Source organism: Martes martes (assembly GCF_963455335.1).
Source record: "Martes martes genome assembly, chromosome: 14".
Taxonomy (NCBI): Eukaryota; Metazoa; Chordata; class Mammalia; order Carnivora; family Mustelidae; genus Martes; species Martes martes.
In genome coordinates, this window is record NC_137902.1 from 10,391,689 (window position 1) to 10,414,454 (window position 22,766).

At 36.1% G+C, this 22,766-nt stretch overlaps 1 protein-coding gene across 1 annotated transcript in view; it reads right to left on the bottom strand.

Moving 5' to 3' along the window:
* The window catches only part of WDR11 (WD repeat domain 11), a 57,796-nt gene that overhangs the window by 26,060 nt on the left and 8,970 nt on the right, over positions 1-22,766 (bottom strand). Inside the window, exons 5-13 of the mRNA XM_080823093.1 lie at positions 22,538-22,724; positions 20,243-20,408; positions 19,253-19,367; positions 18,200-18,395; positions 17,593-17,696; positions 14,232-14,408; positions 10,911-10,995; positions 6,021-6,127; positions 4,069-4,144 (exon numbers count right to left, since the gene is read on the bottom strand). Of these exons, the coding sequence (XP_080679219.1) occupies positions 4,069-4,144; positions 6,021-6,127; positions 10,911-10,995; positions 14,232-14,408; positions 17,593-17,696; positions 18,200-18,395; positions 19,253-19,367; positions 20,243-20,408; positions 22,538-22,724 (1,213 nt within the window). The remainder of the gene's footprint in view (positions 1-4,068; positions 4,145-6,020; positions 6,128-10,910; positions 10,996-14,231; positions 14,409-17,592; positions 17,697-18,199; positions 18,396-19,252; positions 19,368-20,242; positions 20,409-22,537; positions 22,725-22,766) is intronic.

Genomic DNA, 22,766 nt, shown 5'->3' on the forward strand with positions numbered 1-22,766 from the left:
GTCAGAAGAAGGAATGAAAAAAGGCACAAGTCCACATTTCACCAATTTATCAATTTACGGTAACCGTCCCGAGGCTTCATTTTCTCATACATGACATGAGAACACCACTACCTATCCCAATGGATTGGTGTGCAGGTTATGGTAAAAATTAAACGAAAAGATAAAGGTTTTCACAAAGTTTCTATCATGCTGACACTGAGGAAATGTGACCGAGCAGGAAGATCCTATGTACTCAGTGTACCAAAGGCCTTAGTTTCTCTTGCTCAGGACAAAGTCTGCCACTTGATAATTATGTGGCCTCAGATAAACCATGTAATCTTTTTGAATTTTATTCTACTTATCTTTATAATGGTGTTCCTAACATTTGTCTTACTCCCTCACTAAATGCTCTAAGAATAAAAAAGGGAGGAGGGAATAGCACACATGAAAGAATTTTATATATCATTATGGATTATACGAAGGCAGTATGTTACATTTTTTATTATATCTAACATAAAGGCATCTAATGGCTTATATGTAAAAAACTAATGTAAGATAGAATCCGGTAAATGCTACAAAGATTCACTACGAAAGAGGAGATTTATTTTGACAACTGGGCAATGGCATTCTAGGCAGAGTAACAAATGTGACAAATGGCCAAGACAAGAAAGGACACAGAATGGGGGAACGTGCTACCTGAAAATGTAGAGCACGTAAGAGCATTCACCATGAGAAAGAAGATAGAAGTGTGAATTTTGGATCGCATTATGAATATGCCACGCTAGGTTGTACAGAGATTCACTCTGCAGAGAACAGTGGATCACTGAAGGTTTTAAAGTATGTGGGATAAAGTGCTCAGTTGTTTTAGAGTTATTAACGTAGCAGGTATATGTAGAGTCAAGACTGACTGGAAACAGAAGAGACTGGAATCCAAATAATTTGAGCAATTCTCAAACCCTGTAATCTTAGGACTCTTTCACATTTTTAAAAATTACTGAGGACCTCCCCCAAAGAACTTTTGTTTATGTGGTTTGTAACAACTGACATTTTGCATATTAGAAATTAAGTCTAATAAATTAAAAACTATCCTTATTAATTCATTTTAAATTCAAAATAAAATAACTAGCAAGATGGTAGATTTAAATATAAGCCACATTGATAATTATACTCACTACGAATAATTTAAAGACTGCAATTTGAAACACAGATGACCAAATAGGAAAACAAGCCCCAACTACATGCCTTCTAGAAGATACCAACTTTAAATGTGAAGACATAGATCAGACACAAGTAAAAGGTAAGAAACACTATGCAAACACTAATCAAAGGAAAGCTGAAGTGCCTATACAAATTAGACAAATCCAACTTACTTCTGAATAAAGAACAGTACCAAAAATAAAGAGGATATTTCACAATGATAAAGAAGTCAATCAAAAGGACATAACAAACAATACCAGATATGTATATACCTAATAAAAAAGCTTTAAAATATCCAAAGCAAGAACATGAGCTCTTCAAATAAAGCCCAGAATAAAGTTCATTTCAATACTCATCTCTCAGTAAGACAGGACAGGAAAGCAAGCAGAAAATCAGTATGAATCTGAGGCCTGAATAACTACCAATATTTATGAAATATTCTAATCAGTAACAGCAGAATACACAATCTTTTCCAGTGCATATGGAACATTCACTAAGACCACAGTCTGGGCCATATAATAATCACTTTAAATTAAAAAGGACAAAAATAACATAAAATATGCTCTCTGACTCTAATGGAAACCATAAATTAACAGTAAGGTATCTGAAAAACCCCTAAACATTTTGAAATTAAACAATGTATCTATAAATATTTCATGGAAATTTAAAAATATTATAAAGTGAATTAAAATGAAAACTCACCATATCAAAACATGTAGGTACAAAGAGTAGTGCTTATGTGACATTAAGTGCTTATATTAAATTTTAAAGAAAAGCCTTAATTCAATCATCTAAAGTTCTATCTTAAGAAACTAGAAAAAGAAAAACATATTAAACCAGAAGTAAGCAAGAAAAAAAAAAAAGATACCTATGGCATTCAATGAAAAGAAAATAGAAAACCACAGAGAAAAATGAGAGAAACTAAAAGAGTTTCTTTGAAAAGATCAACAAAACTGACCAACATAATTTACTGATATGAGGAATAAAAGAGCCATCAATCAGATGAAACTGACCTTAAAAGATTAAGAGAATACCATGAACAAGTTTTTAATCAATAAATTCAACAATTCTGATGAAATGGACAGATTACTTGAAAGACACTAACAAAACTCAGTGAAGAAACCAACCAACCAACCCTTAATAGTCCTGCAGCTATGAAAGAACTGAGTACGCCCTTAAAAACTGTTCCACAAAGCAAGTTCTACCCCCAGGTAGGTTCACTGGTGAATTCTTCCTATTTCAATAAGGTATAATACCAATTCTACACACACTCATCCAGAAAAAAAAAAAAGAAGAGGAGGGAATATTTCATAACTCATTTTACAAGGTCAACATTACTCTGATTCCAAAACCAGACAAGGATATTACATGAAAACTGGATCAATATGCTTTGTGAGCACAGAGGTAATAAAATATCAGCAAAACAAATCTAGTAATATATCATCACCAAGAAGAACTTATGCGAGGGATGGAAAGCTGGTTTAACATACAAAAAATCGGTCAATGTAATTCACCCCATTAGGCAACCTAAAACAAAAATCCGTCATTATGAGGATGTCCCTAAATGCAGACAAAGCATCTGACAAAATCCATCCGCTATTCAAAGATACAAAGTTTCAGTGAACTAGGTATAGAAAACTTCCTCAACGTAATAAAAGTCACCTACAAAAAAATCTACAGACATATTTAATGTTCAAAGACTCAACACTTTTGCAGTAAGATCCAGGAATAGAACAAAGATGTCAGTTCTCATCAGTTCTATTCAACATGGTACTGGCGGTCCTACTCAGTATAGCACAGCAAGGGGAAAAAAAGGCCTACTATCTAGAAAACAGAGATGTAGAAGAGTCTTTACTGGCCAACAACATGGTATGTCTATAGAGAAAATACTTAAAAATCAAGAAAAATGCAACTAGAAATAATAATTAAGTTAGCATGGTCACGAGGTCAATACCAAAAAATTAACTATTTCAGTATACCAGTAATGAATAATTGGTAACTGAAATTTAAAAAAGGAAAAAATACATGTATAATAGCATTGAAGAAAAAAAAAAAATAATTACCAAATGACAATGAAGAAATAATTACTGAAAGGCATTAAATCCCTAAATAAGTGAACAATACACCATGTGCACAAATCACAAAACTTGTTAAGATGTCAATTCTTTCCCACATTGGTCTATGGATTCAAAACCCCAGGAAGCTTTTTTGGTAAAACTGATCAGCTGATTCTAAAATTTATATGAAAATGCAAAGATCCTAGAAAAGCTAAAGCAATTTTGAAAACCATTTTAGAGAGCTTACTCCTTCTTTCTTTGTTCTTCCAATTGGTTTTCATCCAGTCTCTGTTTAATAATCTTGCTTTACATGTATTTTCCCTTGGAATGAAAAACTCAAAAACTTACTGAAATTAAAATAGTTCTAAATTATAAACAAAGAAAATCAGTTCCTTGATTCAACAAACCCATGTTGAGATAGAAATGCATATGAATTTCACTAGATAACAAATCTCCGAGGGTGACAGGCATTTACACCCATATAGCTATAGCAGAACGAAATAGCATTACTGGTTTTACCAATATAATGAAATTTTTTTTCATTTTATTTCTTTTCAAGTGTTCCAAAATTCACTGTTTATGCACCACGCCCAGTATAATGAAATATTAAGATTCATACGAAAGTTATCTCATCTTTCTAAAAAGTAGTAATTAAAACCAATAGAAGTTTAATTTTGTGATCAAAGTATTTTCTTGGGAATGGCTGCAAAGCACCACTTACTGTAACTAAGAAATTCTATGCATTTTAGCACAGTCTCACTTTCTTAAAGATTAAAAAATATCCTTAAGGTTCTATTGTGGTAACACCACAGATTTCTTTTCGGTTCACACTTACTTCAAATGAGATACTTTAATCATTTCGATGGGTGATTCATCATTGCCTCGTTCACCGCGAAAAGCAATGCTCCTACCTTTAATTGCAAATATTAAAGAAAATGTAAAATATCAGATGAAACATCTAAGACACAAAAAGCTATACACACCAAAGGAATCTGCTCAGTATTGCCTCTACTCTCCCATTCATTCTTCTACTTGCTTCTAAGCTCTTTCAAGTAATCTAAATTCAAAATGTATTCTCAAAGGTATCACCCTTGAAGACCAATAATATACTACTTGTATTCAAATATCTCTTATAAAATGATATTTTCCTTTGTTACAGAGTTTCTTGAATATTTTCAGTGGTTTCTTTCAAATAGTTGTATTTTAGAAATTCAAAAATACCAATTTCCAGAGTTTCAATGCATCTATGGTAAAGAAATGGTCTACTGGGAAACGACTGGTATATTTAAAGTTACAGAAACACTCCCATGCTCATAAATACTAACCAGCAGGGAAAACACTCTTTAAACAGATATTTAAGATTTTCTGTTCCAGGTACAAATTGCTCAACTGAAATACTTTTGACCTGTTGCTATCAAAAGGTCTCTACACACTGAAACTAGGGAATGATAAGAATTAGTTAAATACCAAAGAAGCTAAACGGTCTTCTCTAATTAAAAAAGGCAAATTCTACTTTACATCTGAACAAATACATTTTTGTAACTTTTCCCGCATTTTTATTTACATTAAGCAAAAGAAAGCACGTTCAATTCAGTGACAGTTGAGTGCCTGCACGCCTCCCCACTCCTGAGTGCTGTCAAATGGGGCCCCTGTTCTTACTTGCCAAACACCCGCATCCTTTCCTGAACATCCTTGTAAGACAGGCTAGAAAAGTCTATAATCTATGAACTCAAATATCCCACTTAAGCAAGTTAATAACTATGACTTACAAATTTGTTGCTCAAAAATAAATCTGTGAAAGAAAAATTTTTAGTTATCTAAAAGGTCTGAGCTGATTGGAAAAAATAAAAAGGATTTTTTTTTTTTTAAGTGAATGATACTAGAAAACAGCAGTTCGCCCCTGGGCTACCATGTCATCAGAGAGACCCCAATACAGGGCAGGTCACTTCCAACACTGGACTGATTTCAGTGGGGTTAATTCCTTGAGGCTTGTAACATACTCAGTAAGTAAGAACAATCATATATTGGAAATACGTATTGAGAAAATAACTTGATTTACTACACATACGTGCACACACACATATATCCTAGGATTCAAACTATCTACATATATTCTTATTGCTACACCATTTTAAAGAAACTCACTACAATTTTGTTATGAATTCTATTTGAAGTCATGCAGGTGTCATAAAATGATTTGAAACTCTCACCTTATTCTATCTCAAAGTTCATTTTGAAATTCATTGAGTTGTAGGTTTTTAAACAATTCTGAACAAGTTACTTTACTGGAATGCCTCCTCCTGGAAAGTCTCTAAGCTCTTTCCCTCTTTAGACAGAGACTATCAAAAGTTTTAAATTTGAGCTCTTAAAGACAATCCTTACTTAAAAATTTATAAAGGTTTTCCTAACAAAGGCCAAAAGTTTTAGAAGAGAATCTAATAAAGCCTACCACAAAGATTTATTTTAAAACCATGCTTCTGGTTATCTATGACAATGTACTTAAAAGTAGAAGTGATACCCTACGTACTTATGAATCTGTCTGTTCAGGCTAATGGTACTCCATTTGCCAAGCACTCGGGTTTACACAATTTGCATACAAACAACAACCAGGAGCTTTTTCAGGGCAATTATTACAGAAAAATAACAACCAAATGAATATACAAAGAGGATCTAAAAAAAACCTTCCAAGTTGAAAGAAAGTTTTCTGGAATATGTTCTATAAATAGCAACATCTTTGATCAATATGACAAACCCTTTCCAATCTTTTAGTAGCCTAAATACACAAACCTGTCGGAAGATCCACCAGCTGAAGTTCATTTCTCACTAATCCCATATTGTTCGGGGTTGAAGTAGCAAAGGAAAGAAAACCAGTCAAACTTGTCCATTCGATACCCCTAAAGTGAGAAATTAAATAAAGTTCCGTCAGATACCCTTTTTTTCTGAGCAACTTATTTGAAAAATAAGTTTTTCCCACGACCTAAATTCTATTATACAAGTTAATTAAGAATATTAATATGACCTTTCATTTGAGACTAAATTACCATATGTTTCCAATATATACATGAAATTATTTCTAATTAAAACTTTATCTCCAAATGTAATGGGAGGCGAGAGAGTTTAGTTGCCAGGATTCACAGCAGCATTAACATGACTATCAAAATCTGGCATAAAAGAGAGTCACACATCACAGTAGTGTTCAAGAATTCCACTCCTTAAGAAAGAGTGGTATTAAAATATTCTGAGCTCGACTGCTTAAAGCTGGGTACACTGAGGAATTTATCAAATTTCCTATTTGGTTAGGAGGGAGAAATTCCTGAAGTAAACAATTCAAACTGAGTGATAAGATCTGGAAGTGGCTGACAATTTCAAATGGTGTCTTAATTAGAGAAAAGCACAAAAGAAAAATCTCAAAGAAATGATGACAAGACAGCAAGCAACCTATCAGCCAGATGCCTGGGAGTCTCCTTCATGAGGACTGACAGCAAGTTGAGTCTGCAGTTTCTCCCACTGACACTAACTACAGTGTTACCACCATGGCTTGTGGAGAATGGAGGCCGGGGGTGGTGGGGGGGCAGGGAAGGAGACACAGGATAAACTGACCATCAGAGTCATAACAAAAAGGAGAACACTGTACAAAATCATTCTGAACTTACTGTGCTCTCTATGTAAGTCTGGCAGCGTCAGTCAGATCTGTGTACCCACAGAAACCTAAGACATGCTCTCCAAGACCAGTAGCTGCCAATCTGCACACCTATGCTCTATACAGTGACGCCATGATCTCTGGACACTAAGAATCCCCGCCACCCATTCTTCATTATTTTTAAAAATCTATCTGGGGGGCACCTGGGTGGCTCAGTGGGTTAAGCCTCTGCCTTCGGCTCAGGTCATGGTCTCGGGGTCCTGGGATCGAGTTCCGCACCGGGCTCTCTGCTCCACAGGGAGCCTGCTTCCTCCTCTCTCTCTGCCTGCCTCTCTGCCTACTTGTGATCTCTGTCAAACAGATGAATAAAATCTTAAAAAAAAAAAAAAATCTGTCTGGGAAGTACCTAGTGTATACCCATGACTGTGCGAGGCTCCAGGACTACCACTGTGAACGATTTGACTGCTATCCTTCTGCAGCTTATGATCTAGCAGAAAAAAGACATTACACCAGTGTGTCCTGGACTCCCTATTACAAAAGAACTGGTACAGAGTTCAATCAGGGCTTGTAAGAGTAGCACAGAATCCGGCCTCGGGGGCCCGCTGAGACCCAAAGGGCAAGTAGGGTGTTGCCTGAAAAGCATGCGGAAATAGTGTGGCTGAAAAACACTGCACTGGGCTGCGTTCTCTTTGAAGGGAGGTACCACATCATGCTTCTCCAGCACGTGAAAGGCACTTAGTAAACTCTGTCGGATTTAATGAATGACGTCCGAGGAAAGCCTTGCACTCCTCCTTATGATTTTTAGTGTCACACATACTCAGCCTGCTTTCCCCGCTGCCTGTAAGACAAAAACACCCCCACGCTAAGGACAGAACAGAATGTGGAGTGGCTTTAATTTGTAATGCGGCACTATTAGCATGCAGATTCCAGCAGCAGCTTCCCTATCTGAGTCCTACTGATAGACTTGAAGAAAATAAAAGTCAAGCTGGACTTCAAAGAAGATTAGATAAGGGTGGGATTATCCCTCTATAGAAAAGAATGAAAAGTCTTGTCAAACACAGCACGAACCCAGGGCTCTCAGAATTAGAAAGCTATTGTCTGGATTTACCTACACACTGAGATCTATCAAAAAACTCATGAGCACAGCAGCTCATTTTAGGACTGGATCTAGGATCGCTCTGTTGGATTCTTAACTAGTGAACAACCATAAGCGCAGACTGTCAGCAGGCATTTGTGGTTCTGACTCCTACAAGTTCCCAGGCTGGCCCTGCTGATTTCTCCTGGGGCTGCTGTAGATGCTACTTCTCCACCCTGGGGGACTGCGGGGAGCACCCCCCTCTGGAACGCCTTGAAGTTCTATAATTCTATGAAACTAACCTCTGCAAATTTATAGACAAAACAGAGATTATTGTACTTTGCACAAATCAATTTACTAAAAGCAATACTGAGTCAGTCAATGCTCTGATAGCCCTGTAAACTGCTATTTTAGTAAGTTTGACACTGAAAAGAGCATTGTGCTATATTATTGTAAATTTAGCCTACTGGACAAAGACACAAACTAATAATCTAAAAAAATCTAATAATCTAAGAAAACCTCCACGTACCATTTATTTATTCCTTGGTATCTTCCATTGAATTATAAGCATCAAAGGTTTTGTTTACAGGAATACAGAAGCTGATCAATATGTATTTGTAACATAAAACTGGCTAAAGCACCATGATTTTGAAAACAACCCACAGCAAAACTACCTGCAGTTAGACAGTCCCTACCCATGTATATGCATAAGATTCAAGTATATAAGTGATTTTTAAAAAACACGTTTAGTACAAAGTAAAAGCAACTTTTTAAAAAGTTGACCTTAAATTTGTATGAATATCTAGAATATGTCGGGTTTATTGCTAATAAGTTCCGCAATCTTTATGACACATCTGTGAAATTTTCATAATGGCTTTTAATTGTAATATTATAATCACATTAATTGAAACACAAAGACAGCAGGATTTTAGCATCCTCTTGGGCATCATCGCTGAATATAAAATGTGAATCATCTTCAAAATGGCAATTAAGAGGGAAAATTCACATAAAAAAATAGAGCACATTTGTGTGATCATTCACAACATCAGCCTTTGTAGCATATCCATTATTTGCTATCCCAAGTAACATTATAATTTCAAGTATTACTCAATAACAAATATTATCACAGCATGTGTAAGTCATGTATTTAGTGACACCTACCATCTGAATGTTCCAGGAAAACCTTATTTAAAACTAAAAGCTTGGGGCGCCTGGGTGGCTCAGTGGGTTAAAGCCTCTGCCTTCGGCTCAGGTCATGATCCCGGGGTCCTGGGATCGTGCCCCACATCGGGCTCTCTGCTCAGCAGGGAGCCTGCTTCCTCCTCTCTCTGCCTGCTTCTCTGCCTACTTGTGATCTCTGTCAAATGAATAAATAAAATCTTTAAAAAAAAAAATTTAAAACTAAAAGCTTGCTGATAAACTGGCTATTAAGTCTTTATTAAAGACTTCAGTGTTCAGGAAAAAAATGAAAATGTACTTGATTTTCCAAAAGTAGGTATAAATTTCTAGCATGAATCCTGGCTCAATCAACATTTTCATTTTATTGCCAAAACATGCCTGACGTGCATTTTTTTTAGCTGGAGATAGAGCATAGGCACTTTAAGTAGAAAGGTCAGTTCTGAAGCCTGAAGGGCCCAGATCAAATTTCATAGATTACAATACTGAGTTTCTTCTATAAATTGGGAATAAAAATAGTGCCTACCACATAGAGGAGGGGAGAGTCAAAGAAATGGTCATGCAAAGTATTAATACTTAACACGTCCCCAGGACAAGTACTGACTAAAAGGAGAATTTGACTGGTGGGTGTTAGCCACAAAAGGAAACACTATACACCAAGCCAAGGGTGAAAGGAAACGTTAAGAAAAGCAATGTAGACAGGAAAGAAAGGGAGACAGCAGGTAGCAGCAGTGGCAGAAGGGTCTCATGGAGGAAGAGGAAGATGAACAGTCTGACATGGTCCAAACACAGACCTGTGTCACTGTACCCAGGGACTAGTGACTCTGAAGACATTAGGACACCACACAGAAGTACTCAGGGAGCTACTGTAGGGCACAGCAGGAGGTGGAGACCAATAGCTACCTGGGCTGCACCACAAACAACGTACTTGAAGGAATAAGGCAATGTAGACTCTTCTGGAAATTCCATCACAATCAGTTGTCATACTTAAAGGGTTAACCTTTCCCCATCCAGAAAATACAATTACTCAGAATAAAGTATTGAGGAAGGATTAACTACGAATTTTAACATACGCATAGACCTGTGATTATATAACGTACAGAGGAGAGAAAATGGCCTTTCTTGTATGTTTGTTAAAAGATCATCCAAAAATACGGGAGATGTAATAAATTTATGTTATACACATGAAACTTCACAATCCATCATAGCTAGGGCAAAGGAAGGGGAGCAGCCCTGCCATCAACCAAGTAATGCTATGGAGACGCATGTGCTTCAAAACCAAGCAACCTTCTTCCCTCAGCTCCCTCTGAAGGCACAGCACTCATCAAACATAACACTTCTCAAAATGAAACTAGAAATGCTATACAGTTGGGTCCTTTTCTCATGGTGTTTAAACAAAAAACCCAATGAGATTAGTTAATAATTAACATGAATTCATTCAAATTTGTCAGGAATAGTCCTACCAATGGATCTTTATAGAAATGAAAAACAAACTATATCCATCTGAACAAAGGAACACAGTGACAGTCAGTGAGAAAATATCCTCGACAATCAGATGCCACAATAGAAGTTAGACAAAATTTTCCACTGCGTAATATCCTTTTACGAAGCAAACAATTAACGTTCAGCCTTGATTAACATAACCATTACTTAAATATGAGTATTTATTATTCAAAACTCTCAGGCAAATAATCACCACTGCAGAATATTCAATGTAGAAAAGAGTCCCGGGAACTTCTTTCCAGTATGCTTTGTTTGTGATCTCAACGTCACAATGCATACTCACTTGACTTCACAGGAGTGGACGCTTAACTCCTTATGCAGCAGCCCACTGGTGAGGTGGTACACCAGGACAGAACCGTTACTTGTACCTATCGAAACGATGTAAGAGAATAGAATTACTCAAGCCGTAGTTCCAGATCTTTCCAAAAAGTCTTTTCTCAAGGTTTTAATAATTTTATAAATTTATCTTTCATAAAAGGGACTCAAGCTATGTGTTAAGAGTGAATTTCTCTGTCTACTCTCTTTTCAAAAATGGGCCTAATCTCATATGCTCTGAGATCTTCCTAAATCCAGGGATAGATTTTCACGAAAGACTTCAACATCTAACTCAATACACATAAAATTTGAAGAAGCACTTTGCTAAGCTTTTTCACACATGGGAACTCCTACTTTTTCAGATTTGGAATGTTTAAAATAGTCAGTCCTCAGTCCTCAGCAGAACTCAGAAACCAGATCTTTTCTATTTTTCTTTACAAAGATTTTTGTTTTGTTTTGTCTTCATATTCTAGAAATCATAGAGATGGTCAAGTGTGGCAGTTAACTGTGGATTTTGCAGTTAAACTAGCCTGCATTCAAGCTCTGGCTCTGTCTTACACTCTTACAAATTACTTGCCCGCACTAAATTTGTGTTTTTAATTCCTTTAACATGGGAATAATAGAAAATCTAATGGCTGAAGAGTAAATGAGAAGACATAGTTCAAACACTTACTATAGTACATGGCACAAACTAAGCACATGTTTATTACTATTTCTATTATCGTTTGTAGTTATTTTACGCCTAAAGCTTTTCGTGGCCTCAGGTAGAGTGTGTGTCTATAATTTAATCTGGAGGAACATGGCCATTCTTGGAAAAGTAATGTTTTAGTCCTTAAAATGTTTTTATAAGTTAAGCAAGAAAGTGAACAGTATAATTGCTTGGACAATCACTTTCTCACTGCACTTGACTTCAAAAAAATGAATGGATTCATGCAGAGTGACAGAATGTAGAAATGACAGAATAGTAATAGAAATAAAAACACTAGGCAAGTTTCAATTTTAGCATACCTGCTGATAAAAACTTCATTAAATATTTTACAAAACTATTCTAGAAAAATTTAATATTATATTTGTTTACATTTATCATCTATTCCACAGTAATATCTTCTATTACTGAGACAATATCTAAAGAATTACTAAAAATTTTCAATTAACAGATCATCATCATAATAAAATGATTTTTGCATTCTGCAAGCTTTTTGTTTTTTGGGGGGGTTGGTTTTTTGGGGGTTTTTTTGAGAGAGAGACAGTATGCGTGCATGCTCGCACACTTACACAACTGGGGGGCGTGAGAGAGGGGCAGAGGGATAAGGAGAGAGAATTTCTTTTTAAACATTTTATTATTTGACAGAGAGAGTGAGAGAGCACAAGCAGAGGGAGAGGGAGAAGTAGGCTCCCCACTGAGCAGGGATCCCAATGCAGGCTCGATCTCAGGAACCAAGACCCCAGCTGAAGGCAGATGCTTAACCAACTGAGCCACCCAGGCACCCCAAGTAGAAAGAATCTTAAGCAGGTTCTATGAATAGCACAGAGCCCTGCTATGACAGTGAGATCATGACTTAACCCAAAATCAAGAGTCAGATGCTTAAACGACTGAGCCACCCAGGTGCCCCTACATTCTGTAAGTTTTAACGATGCTGAACCTATGATCTAATATTCTAAGGGCTCCACAAGGAGCAGTAATTCCATAGTGAAGCTCTGACTCTTTGCCCTAGTGACTACAAAAATTTAGGAACTTATTTTTTATTTTTTATTTTTACTTTGTGATTATACTAAATTCAACAAATGACTTGATCATCACACTATACAAGTAAAATACAGCTTATTCTACAACAGAAATCTCGGACCCTGACTTAGCTCCCAATTATCTAGCTATGGCAAGAAGTATTTTTCTCCAAGAAATTGACAAAATCCTAACTGACAATTTAGGCATACTGACACTGTATATACATGTACTATAATGTACATTAGCAAATTTCAATTAAAATTTCTGTAAAAGGTTTAATATAAGTCAATAGTTTCTAAAGCAAAAACTAAAGATTTATCTGTATTTATATAAATCTGGACACATGTACACACAGACTACCAAACTTTAAAATGCAAACCACTTTCAGAAGACAGTAATGGAAAAACTGGGAAAATCAGAATACTGCCAAAACCAGTTACTCAAGTGAGCCTTTAGTACTCATGAGTAGGATGTTAGCTAACTGAGACCTACTAGCAACAAAATAAATGTGGGTGAGGCTTTCATTTTAGAAAAAAAACACAAATCATGTTATAGACCTAGAGAGAAAGCCAGAAGCCAACGAACAGCATCTTAAGAAAAAATGTTGACAATTTCAAATGAATATACTACTTTTTGAAATTTTTGAGAAATCCATTTTAATCTTCTGTACATAATAGCAAATAAAATTTGTTTTTTATCTATGAAGGAGATTAGATTACTCACATTATTATGAAATTAATGTGACAGGAGGTTGAAACCAAGACCAATTTTCTATCAATAATATAAAACTATGCAATTTCAACCCAAAAGGCAAATCTTAAAGAGACCATAGCCATTTTAAACAATGTTTAATATACAATTCTTGGCAAATAAAGAACATTGCTATTACTAAACTACTAACTAGGACTAAAAAACACAAGGAATCTGGATTTAGCATCACGCAGAGATTATTCTCCTAACATTTCAGAAAGGTACCCATCATGGTCAGGGTCTCTATCACCCAGTGTCAGGTCGATGAGTTAATAGTGTGATGAGTGAAGTCAATCAAGCAGAGAGAGTCAATTATCATACGGTTTCACTTACTTGTGGAGCATAAGGAATAACACAGAGGACATGGGAAGATGAAGAGGAGAAGTGAGTTGGGGGAAATCGGAGGGGGAGACGAAACATGAGAGACTGTGGACTCTGAGAAACAAACTGAGGGTTTTAGAGGGGAGGGGGGGTGGGGGGTTGGGTGAGCCCGGTGGTGGGGATTAAGGAGGGCACGTATTGCATGGAGCACCAGGTGTGATGCATAAATAATGAATTTTGGAACACACACAAGAAGATTAAATTAAATTAAATTTTTAAGAAATTTAAAAAATAAATAAAAAGATGGGTGGATTAAAAGGACAGAAAAACAAAAGAAGAAAAATATTTTCAGATGAGTATATACATGATTTCATGGGGCCTCTTCCTCCTTATCCTCAAATAAAGGATTTTCTAATAACTGCCAAACTTAAATGTCTTATAAAACATAAAACAGGCACGAAGGATTACGAAAAGAATAGATCCAATACTCACCAACGGCGAGCAGTGGCTGATACACCTTGATGTTTTTGGTGGTCAGTGGTGGGCACATACGGATGGCAAACTGCGGGGAGGGCAGCCCTGAAAGCAGTCCCGTCAGCAGGAAGCGGAGGTGCACCTCCTGCAGAATGGAGCCTTTGGGCTGCTCCTCCCCAGCAATGGCACTTTGTCCTGATGGGTGAGCAAAAGTACAGATACACTCATTACAATGTATTCTGAAATTTAAAGAAAATTGCAACGGCAATCCTCTTCAGGTCTACAAGGTATCAGTGGCTCTCCAGGGGCCGCAGCTGAAGAATGGCTCTGTACTTGGCTCTGGGACGGAAACTGCACTGTCTGCCACCTCAAACGACAGATTACTCTGGAGGACTGCTGTCCAGGATTCAGGGACTTTTGTCAGCCAATGTTCCCAGTATGAGGCACCAAACAAGGCACATCAGGGGACCCCGGTCAGAGAGCAGCTTCTGGGGAGTGGGGCGCTGCAGCACATTCCCACCTTAACACCTGCCTTTCTAAAGGGTTGTTTTTCAATCTAATGCATTTTCTAAACCATACATAACACTGGTGATCACCAACTGTAGGTTCAAGGAACTCATTTAGATTTCTAATCAGAAATCTTTTCAATGTGTCAATGTAATTACAAAAATCTAAGCTTTATAATTAAATACTTTATATATAAATATGTCAAATAAATAATACATATAACATAAATTACATGTAATAAATTATACATAAATAAGAATATACAAATACATAATACAAAGAACATATAAGTTCACTGTTGATAGTTAAATCTTAAATAGGCATTATTTTCAGATATAACGATTATACTCAGGTTATTAAGTTTCAAACTAAAAGGCTTCAGTAAAACCATTGTAACAAAACATGAACATGATGAGTACAACAAAACCCAGACCGTTCACTAAAAAGGGTATACAAATTTTCCGACTATAAACAATTCTTGAATACTGGGATATAGTCATCAAAAATACATAATAAAGGATACCTGAGTGTGTATGTACCCACAACACACACACACACGTGAAAGAGAAAAATGTAAATAATTACCATAAGCAGGTGATGGGATTGTGAATACTGTAACCTTCTGAGGCTATAAAGTTGTTTTAATAACAATGTTATTTTAAAATTCATAAGATGTACAGAAAAAATGGCCATCAATTTAATCCAAATAAGAAGGTCCCATGATATCATATGATTGGTGTCAATCTTTGATAACAGAAGATGGGAGTCTAAAGGAACATGGAGTTCAACAGAGAGGTACCACGTTTACAAACCCTCCACAGCGTGGAATGGACTCCCGGGAATGGCCAACATTTTTCTTCGAACTTCTTCCATAAGAGGCAATTCACAAGGTAGGGCAGATTAGGCCTTAAAAAGCAGCAGGCTGTACCCAATGAATATAAATCAGGCCTCTATATTTAGCTGACTCGCTTTCAACTATCACTAAGGACATCGTGAATATCAAATTAAAAGTTTAATTAAAAGTTTTAATTAAAATGTTTTTGAGTAACAGAGCTTTACTTATTTAATGCTTTCCAATCAACTACATTGTCAGGAACTGTATACAATCTGTATCCTTTTGTCTTTTAAAAAATGTAATTTATATCATTTAGACACCTAGACCGCATGAAATTTCAAACTCCCAGGGGCTCTGTATTACTGATTAGTTCTGTGCATGAGTGTTTATAACTCTTTTCACTTTCATATTTTATATTAAGTGGAGACAAGGTCAATTAACTCAGAAAACTGTATTACTGATAAAATGAATTTTGCAAAACAAGTACGTGTCTAAACTTCCTCATGTAGATTTATGTCTGGAAGGTGAAGAGAAAGAATTTTAAATAAACGAGTTAGTGTCACTGAACAGAAGGATTTTACAAACGGCAAGAACCACAAGAAAACCAAGGCCTGGGAGAGGTCAGGTCTTGCCTAAGATCACAGTGGAGTAGCCAGGACTAGAGGCCATGGCCAAGGAGGGTCAAGATTAGGGCGACCTTTCCTTGGCTCTGTGGTATGGGGCAAGTTTTTTTAAATCTCTCTGGATCTCAGTTTCCACTTTATAAAACAGAAATAATAATATACCTACTTCGCAGGGTTATTAAGGTAATACATAGGGCATGTAGCACAGTATTTAACACAGTACTAAGTACCCAATAAATGCCATTTATGATTAAGATTAAATAAGGTAATGCCCTTCCTAGTATTATCATGTATCTAGCATTTAAACAAAATAATACTGATCTTCAATTACATTATGAAAGAACAAATAATGGCAAAGAAAATCCTTTATAAGCCATGGCCACAATTTTAAAAGAATTAAGACTTCAAAATTGTTTGGCATATTTACAACTTCTAGTTGTACAATATCTGAAATCACAAATCTACATTCTTCCTTTAATACATATATATTTTTTATATATGAATTTTTTTTAAAGATTTTATTTATTTATTTGACAGGCAGAGATCACAAGTAGGCAGAGAGGCAGGCAGAGAGAGAGGAAGGGAAGCAGGCTCCCTGCCGAGCAGAAAGCCCCATACGGGGCTCAATCTCAGGACCCCGATCACGACCCGAGCTGAAGGCAGAGGCTTTAACCCACTGAGCCACTCAGGTACCTCTCTGAAACAATATTTTACCTGTAAATAAATTTGCTGAATCCCCAACACGAAAGTTTAAAAATGTACATCATGACGTTAAAATTACTTTTCTAATGCTGCTCACTTTATTCCTTCAATAAATGTTCATTGCACATCTTGACTATACAAGACTCTTTGCTGGGTGCTAGGGATACAAAGTGGAATCAAACACTGTCCCACACTTAACACAGTTTATAATACACTGGAGGAAACAAACAGAATCACCATTCCAACAACAGATAACTATCAGGGACTGCAAATGAAGAACATTTAAGTCAGGCTACAAGACTAAAGAAAGCAACACTTGAGTTGAATTTTAAATTAGGAGTAGCAGAAAGGGAGAAAGAGGAGTACATATTCAGTTCCGAGCCAGGGGACCAGACCGCATGAAGGCCCTGAGGAGTGGGGTGTAGCTCGACACAGCACAGATCTAGTATTCAAAGGCCTAATGTCATCTCCTTCATTTAAATCAAGAGTCTCTCATGAATGAACATTTTCTAATTCCAATAACTGTAATGCCAATATATGCTTTTCGGCTTAAATATTTCATATCCTCTGATTTATTGAGGAAAAAAATGACCCCACATTCCAGTATTCTGATATTAACTTTGACTTTATAATAATTGCAAATCAGTGACTATTAATTTTGCCCTTCAAGAAAAATACCTAACGTAAGTGTTAGAGGGAAAAAATAGCTTACCAATCATGTTATCTAAGGAGAGGTCTGGGAGCTTATTCTGTAGCACTCCTACAGGAATTCCACAGAAAGACACGGGTGAATACAAAGGTGATACACCAGAACTACTGCAAAGACATAATAATGAGATGTTTTTACATATTTAAAACCTCTGTCGCATTTTAGTAACTCAAATTACTAGTTTCAGATCATAGCATTCTATCCATTTTATAGTATTTATTAATCTTGCCCACAGTGAAATATTTCCAGCAGGTTTACATAATTCCCTAATAATCTAAAGTCTAAATTCTCACTTAAAAAAAATTTTTTTAAACGCCCTGCTATTTTCATGATTCTGGCAATTTTTTAAAAGATTTATTTATTTATTTATTTATTTGAGAAAGCGAGCGAGCGAGCGAGCGAGCGTGCACCATCAGGGGAGAGGAGCAGAAGGAAAGGCGGAAGCAGGCTCCCCACCGAGCAGGGTGCCTGACATGGGGCTTGATCCCAGGACCCTGAGATCATGACCTGAGCAGAAGGCGACTGAGCCACCCAGGCGCCCCTGATTCTAGTAATTTTCTAAAAAGAGGTAACAAAGCAAACCAGAAAACAATCCTATTGACTCACTTACCTGCTCCGTGAATTCCGATTACAAACGGCAGACTTGAGTTCCCATATCATGACCCTGCCATCACTCACAATGAGGGCAGCTGCATTCTCATTGACAGGACAACACACCATACTGAAGGGACGGACAGTTTTTGTCACTCTGATTGCATCGCACTGGCTTCGTAAATCATAGGTAAGCTCCTGGACAGGATCTGGATCTTAACATAGTATTATTGTTTTCTTTTAAATATCAGAAAGCAACACAGCAATATCACTACTATTTGCTTTAATTTAAATAAAACCTCAACTAAAAAGAACATCATTCCTTCACTAGCACACAGTTTGTCAAAAATGCCTTCTCCTTTTACAAGTATTACTAATTTCTTCAGAATATAAATATGATTCATTTAAGGGCTGTCTATACCAAGTTCAGTTTCCAAAATAAAAACTACAATCAATATAGTTTGTTTTTTAATATTATTAAAACAAAGAAAATAACTTTGAAAAAGGATCAACAGTGATATGACTAAATAATGTACAGTACACTAGAGGGCATCATAATTTATAGTGGCCTCAGTAAGCCTGAAAATAATGGTACTCTACAAAAGACGTGAAAGTCACTTTTGCTTTTAGAAGTACATCATTTTACAACACAGTGCTTTCATTCTCCAGGATAAGACTGAAACTGACAATATCCTGGAGACTTACTAACCTATGTCATTTTACATTGGACGTTCCTAAAGTAGAGAAGTCAAGGGTGTAATAATAAAGGTATTTTAAAAGGCTCCACTTGTGCTGAAGAAAAAGGCACAAAGATAATATCTACTTGGCTCATGGATACAATTAAGGAATTACAAAATACTACTTTCTTTGCTGCATATAGGAGGGGCATTATTATAAAACCATGAAATTAACCATGGCTTTATGCTTTTTTATGCCCCATTTTACAATCATATTCTACTTCCCCAAGGCCAGGATTACCATCAACTCTATGCTTTGGCTGGTATCCGCCACATGAAGGCTCATGAAATTCTGGAGAAAAATATTCTAATATTATTCTAAGATATAAACTCACCCGGTTCCTCATTTGAAGTGGTAAAACTACTATTATAAGATCTTCGAACACGTAAAGTTATACAACCATTTTCATGCAGGCAAAATAAACCATCACGTTGAAAGCAGGGTATTACCTTTAAACAGATAATGTATTCATTTTAAAAAACACAATAGATTAAAGAGTATATGCCGGGAAGCTCATAAACTCATATTTAGAGAATATGGACAGAAAAAAAAAAAAAGAAAAACAAAAATATACACATAATCCCCAAGCTTGAAAACTAAATGAATTATTCAAAAACTCCACTTATGGCACACCTGGGGAGTGTTCAGTCCCTTGAGCAGCCAACTCTTGATTTCAGCTCAGATCATGATCTCAGGGTCCTGGGATCAAGCCCTGCCATCAGGCTCCACACTCAGCAGGGAGTCTGCTTCAGGATTCTCTCTGCCTCTGTACCCTCCAACCCCCACCCCTGGCTTGCTGGTATTCACACTCATGTGCATGTGCATGCTCTCTCTCTCTGTAATAAATAAATCTCTAAAAAACAAAGAAAAACCATCCATTCAAAATCATAAAAATTTGACTTTATCCAGGTAACTTAAATAGTTCAATAAATATCTCCAGATCAGTCAGAAGAATTTCTAAGGTAAATCAAATGAATCAAAAGTGCAGAAAAACAGGAATACACAATAACATGGTTAATTTTTTTTTTTTAAGATTTTATTTATTTGAGAGAAAGAGTGAGCATGAGCAGGGGTAAAGGGGAGAGGGAGAAGCAGACTCCCTGCTGAGCAGGGAGCTCAATGCCAGGCCTGATCCCAGGACCCTGGAATCATGACCTGAGCCAAAGGCAGGCACTTAACCAACTGAGCCACCCAGGCAACATTGTTAATTTTTAAATAAATAGAAAAGAGAAAGTGGAACTAAGGACTTCTGCAAGATTATGTTTTTACTCTCTATAATATTCGTAACCAACTTGGAGGGATATAACTTTTAGATCATACATACCTGCAGAAATGGAACTCCTGTTCGTTCTATTGCAATCACACCCACTGTTTGATTCACCTCGAGGTCAAGGATTAAAATCTCCCGAGGATAGAGTAACAACATGTGATTTCTCTTGGAAGGCAGATATGCCAACTGAAGGCAATCATTTAGAGTTATAAATTCAGCACTGAAAAAAGTAAACATACTTTAGGCATCAAGAAATAAGTCAAAGACTTTATTCATATCAGAAAAAGCTAAAAAAGGACTGAATTTTGTCCTTTCCACGTAACTGTCAATGAGAAGATACAATTGTTTCCTGAAATGACCAACAGGGACTAGCATCTAAAACTAAGATCTCTACTATGTGCCAAAACCCAAATTATGATAAACGGTAATGCATAGACCGGATAGAGATACATTTCTAAATTTTGGAAAAATTTAAGTAGTAAGTCTATAAGATGGTAAGTGACAAAACCAGTAGTTTTATTTTTATTTTGCAATTAGAAGTACCAAACAGATTGCTGAAATCAAGACTCAGCATCAAAACAAAGCAATCTGGGCAATTAGGGCCCTTGGACCAGGAGTCAATGGATTATGTGTATGACCTTGGGCATGTCACTTCCTCCCCTCTGCCTTCATTCACTTCTAAGCCACCTTAAATCTTTTTTGAAACAAAATGGGGTATTTTATTCACTTATCACAGCATTTTCTTCTATGTAAATAAAATTGATAAAACTTTATAAAGATTGTAGATAGTTCAAGGGTCTCAAGAATCATTTCAGCCATTTGTGACTTGCATTTATTCAATCATAACCTTCTTAAACCTATTTCAATAGGAATAAAGTTAGGCAGCTCTTTTCTGCCCATGCGTCCTGTCCCCAGGCTTTAATAAAACCACCTCTTTGTGCCAAAAATAAGATAAAATAAAATAAAGTTAGATTAGAGGACTAAAAAGAGGAACATGGATTGCATTAAAATCTTGGCTCTGCCACTTCCTAGTTGGGTAAGCTTGAGGAACATATTTAAAACAATGCGCAGCTCAATTTCCTCACTTATAAAATAGACACAGTATTACTGCCCAGAACTACAGCAGGATCCCATGTAATAATGAATGTAAAAGCACCTGGAGCAGTTCTATTTGAAGGGATTAATAATTCATTTCCCCAAAACTCAAAATGAACACATGACTCATATGAGAAAATATAATACATACAAATCATAATATAAAACAATTCAAACAATTCAGACTCTAAAAGATTTATCTATAACATAGAACCAATGAAAAATAGAAAATCCTCTTAAAATACGTAAGGAGCAATCCAATATTTTGGCTCAGGGTGGGGGATAATTTGGTGAAATTAATGAGCCTATGGTTTAATTCATAAAAATGATATTTATATATAAATTCAGAATATACTTGCAGAACAATCTGTATTTGACCATATATTTTTCAGGTAATTACCCACAAAATCTAGACAGAATAATCTTAGCATATTAAAAATAAGAGTCTTTTTTAAATGAATGTCAAAAAACTGCCAAAGCCATAAAAATATAAGAACAATCATAGCTCTCTAGGAAAGAAAACTGAAGTCTATTTCCAATGCATAAAATTAGTTACTTAAAATAAAATTTTATTCAGTTGCCATTTCTGAAATAAACAATAATAGGTAGCATTTACCAAATAAATGGTTACTAAAATTATTAGCCACTACATTAAGTACCTAAGCTACTGTACGTTAATCCTTACAACAACCATATAAAATCCTATAAAATGCTGTTTTAGAGATTGGGAGAGTGAAATTTGAGCAAGATTAAAGAATTCTGAGTCACAGGGCTATAATTTCCCCTAGAATCCTGGCCCTTAACCAGTATGAGAAACATCTTTACATGCATAAGAAAAACACCCATATCTTACTAGCTAATGACACTGCGGAGCACTTAAGTCAGGAAAACGTATTTAAAATAAAAATCCAGCTTTTGTCCCCAGTTTTTTTAAGGTATTCAATTGCCAACTGTGGAATCTCCATTTTTCGTTTTCAGATTTAAAAATCAGAAGTCAGAAACTGTCATCTCTAAAAATCAGTGGGGGGGACGTTAGCACAATGACTGGAAACAAAGGAGCCACATCAAAGTGGAACCTCCTCCTTGGGGAAGAGACAGAGAGAATATTCTCCTCCTCCATATAAATTCAAAACTGAAAACGAGAAAGGGTGAGGTAAAGAATAAAATCAATATTAGTACATCTTCAAAAATGACGTTTCTTGAATGGATGATAAATAGATGAACTAAATGGTTAGTTTTATACTTGTAACTTACCTAGGTTTCTCCTGTGTGATTAAGATTTTTACTTTATTAAGAGCCTTCTTGGCCCCTGTGGCTGCAGCCAGCTTATTATGAGCTGGGCTAGAATGTGGGCTGGATATATAAACTTTTTTCCCAGGGCCCGAAGGAGGCTTGGATGGAGAGAAGTCTGAGATGAATACAATACCCTCGCTGGTGAGTACTGTATTGAGAGAAGCAAAACTCTGATTAAAGTTTAATCAAG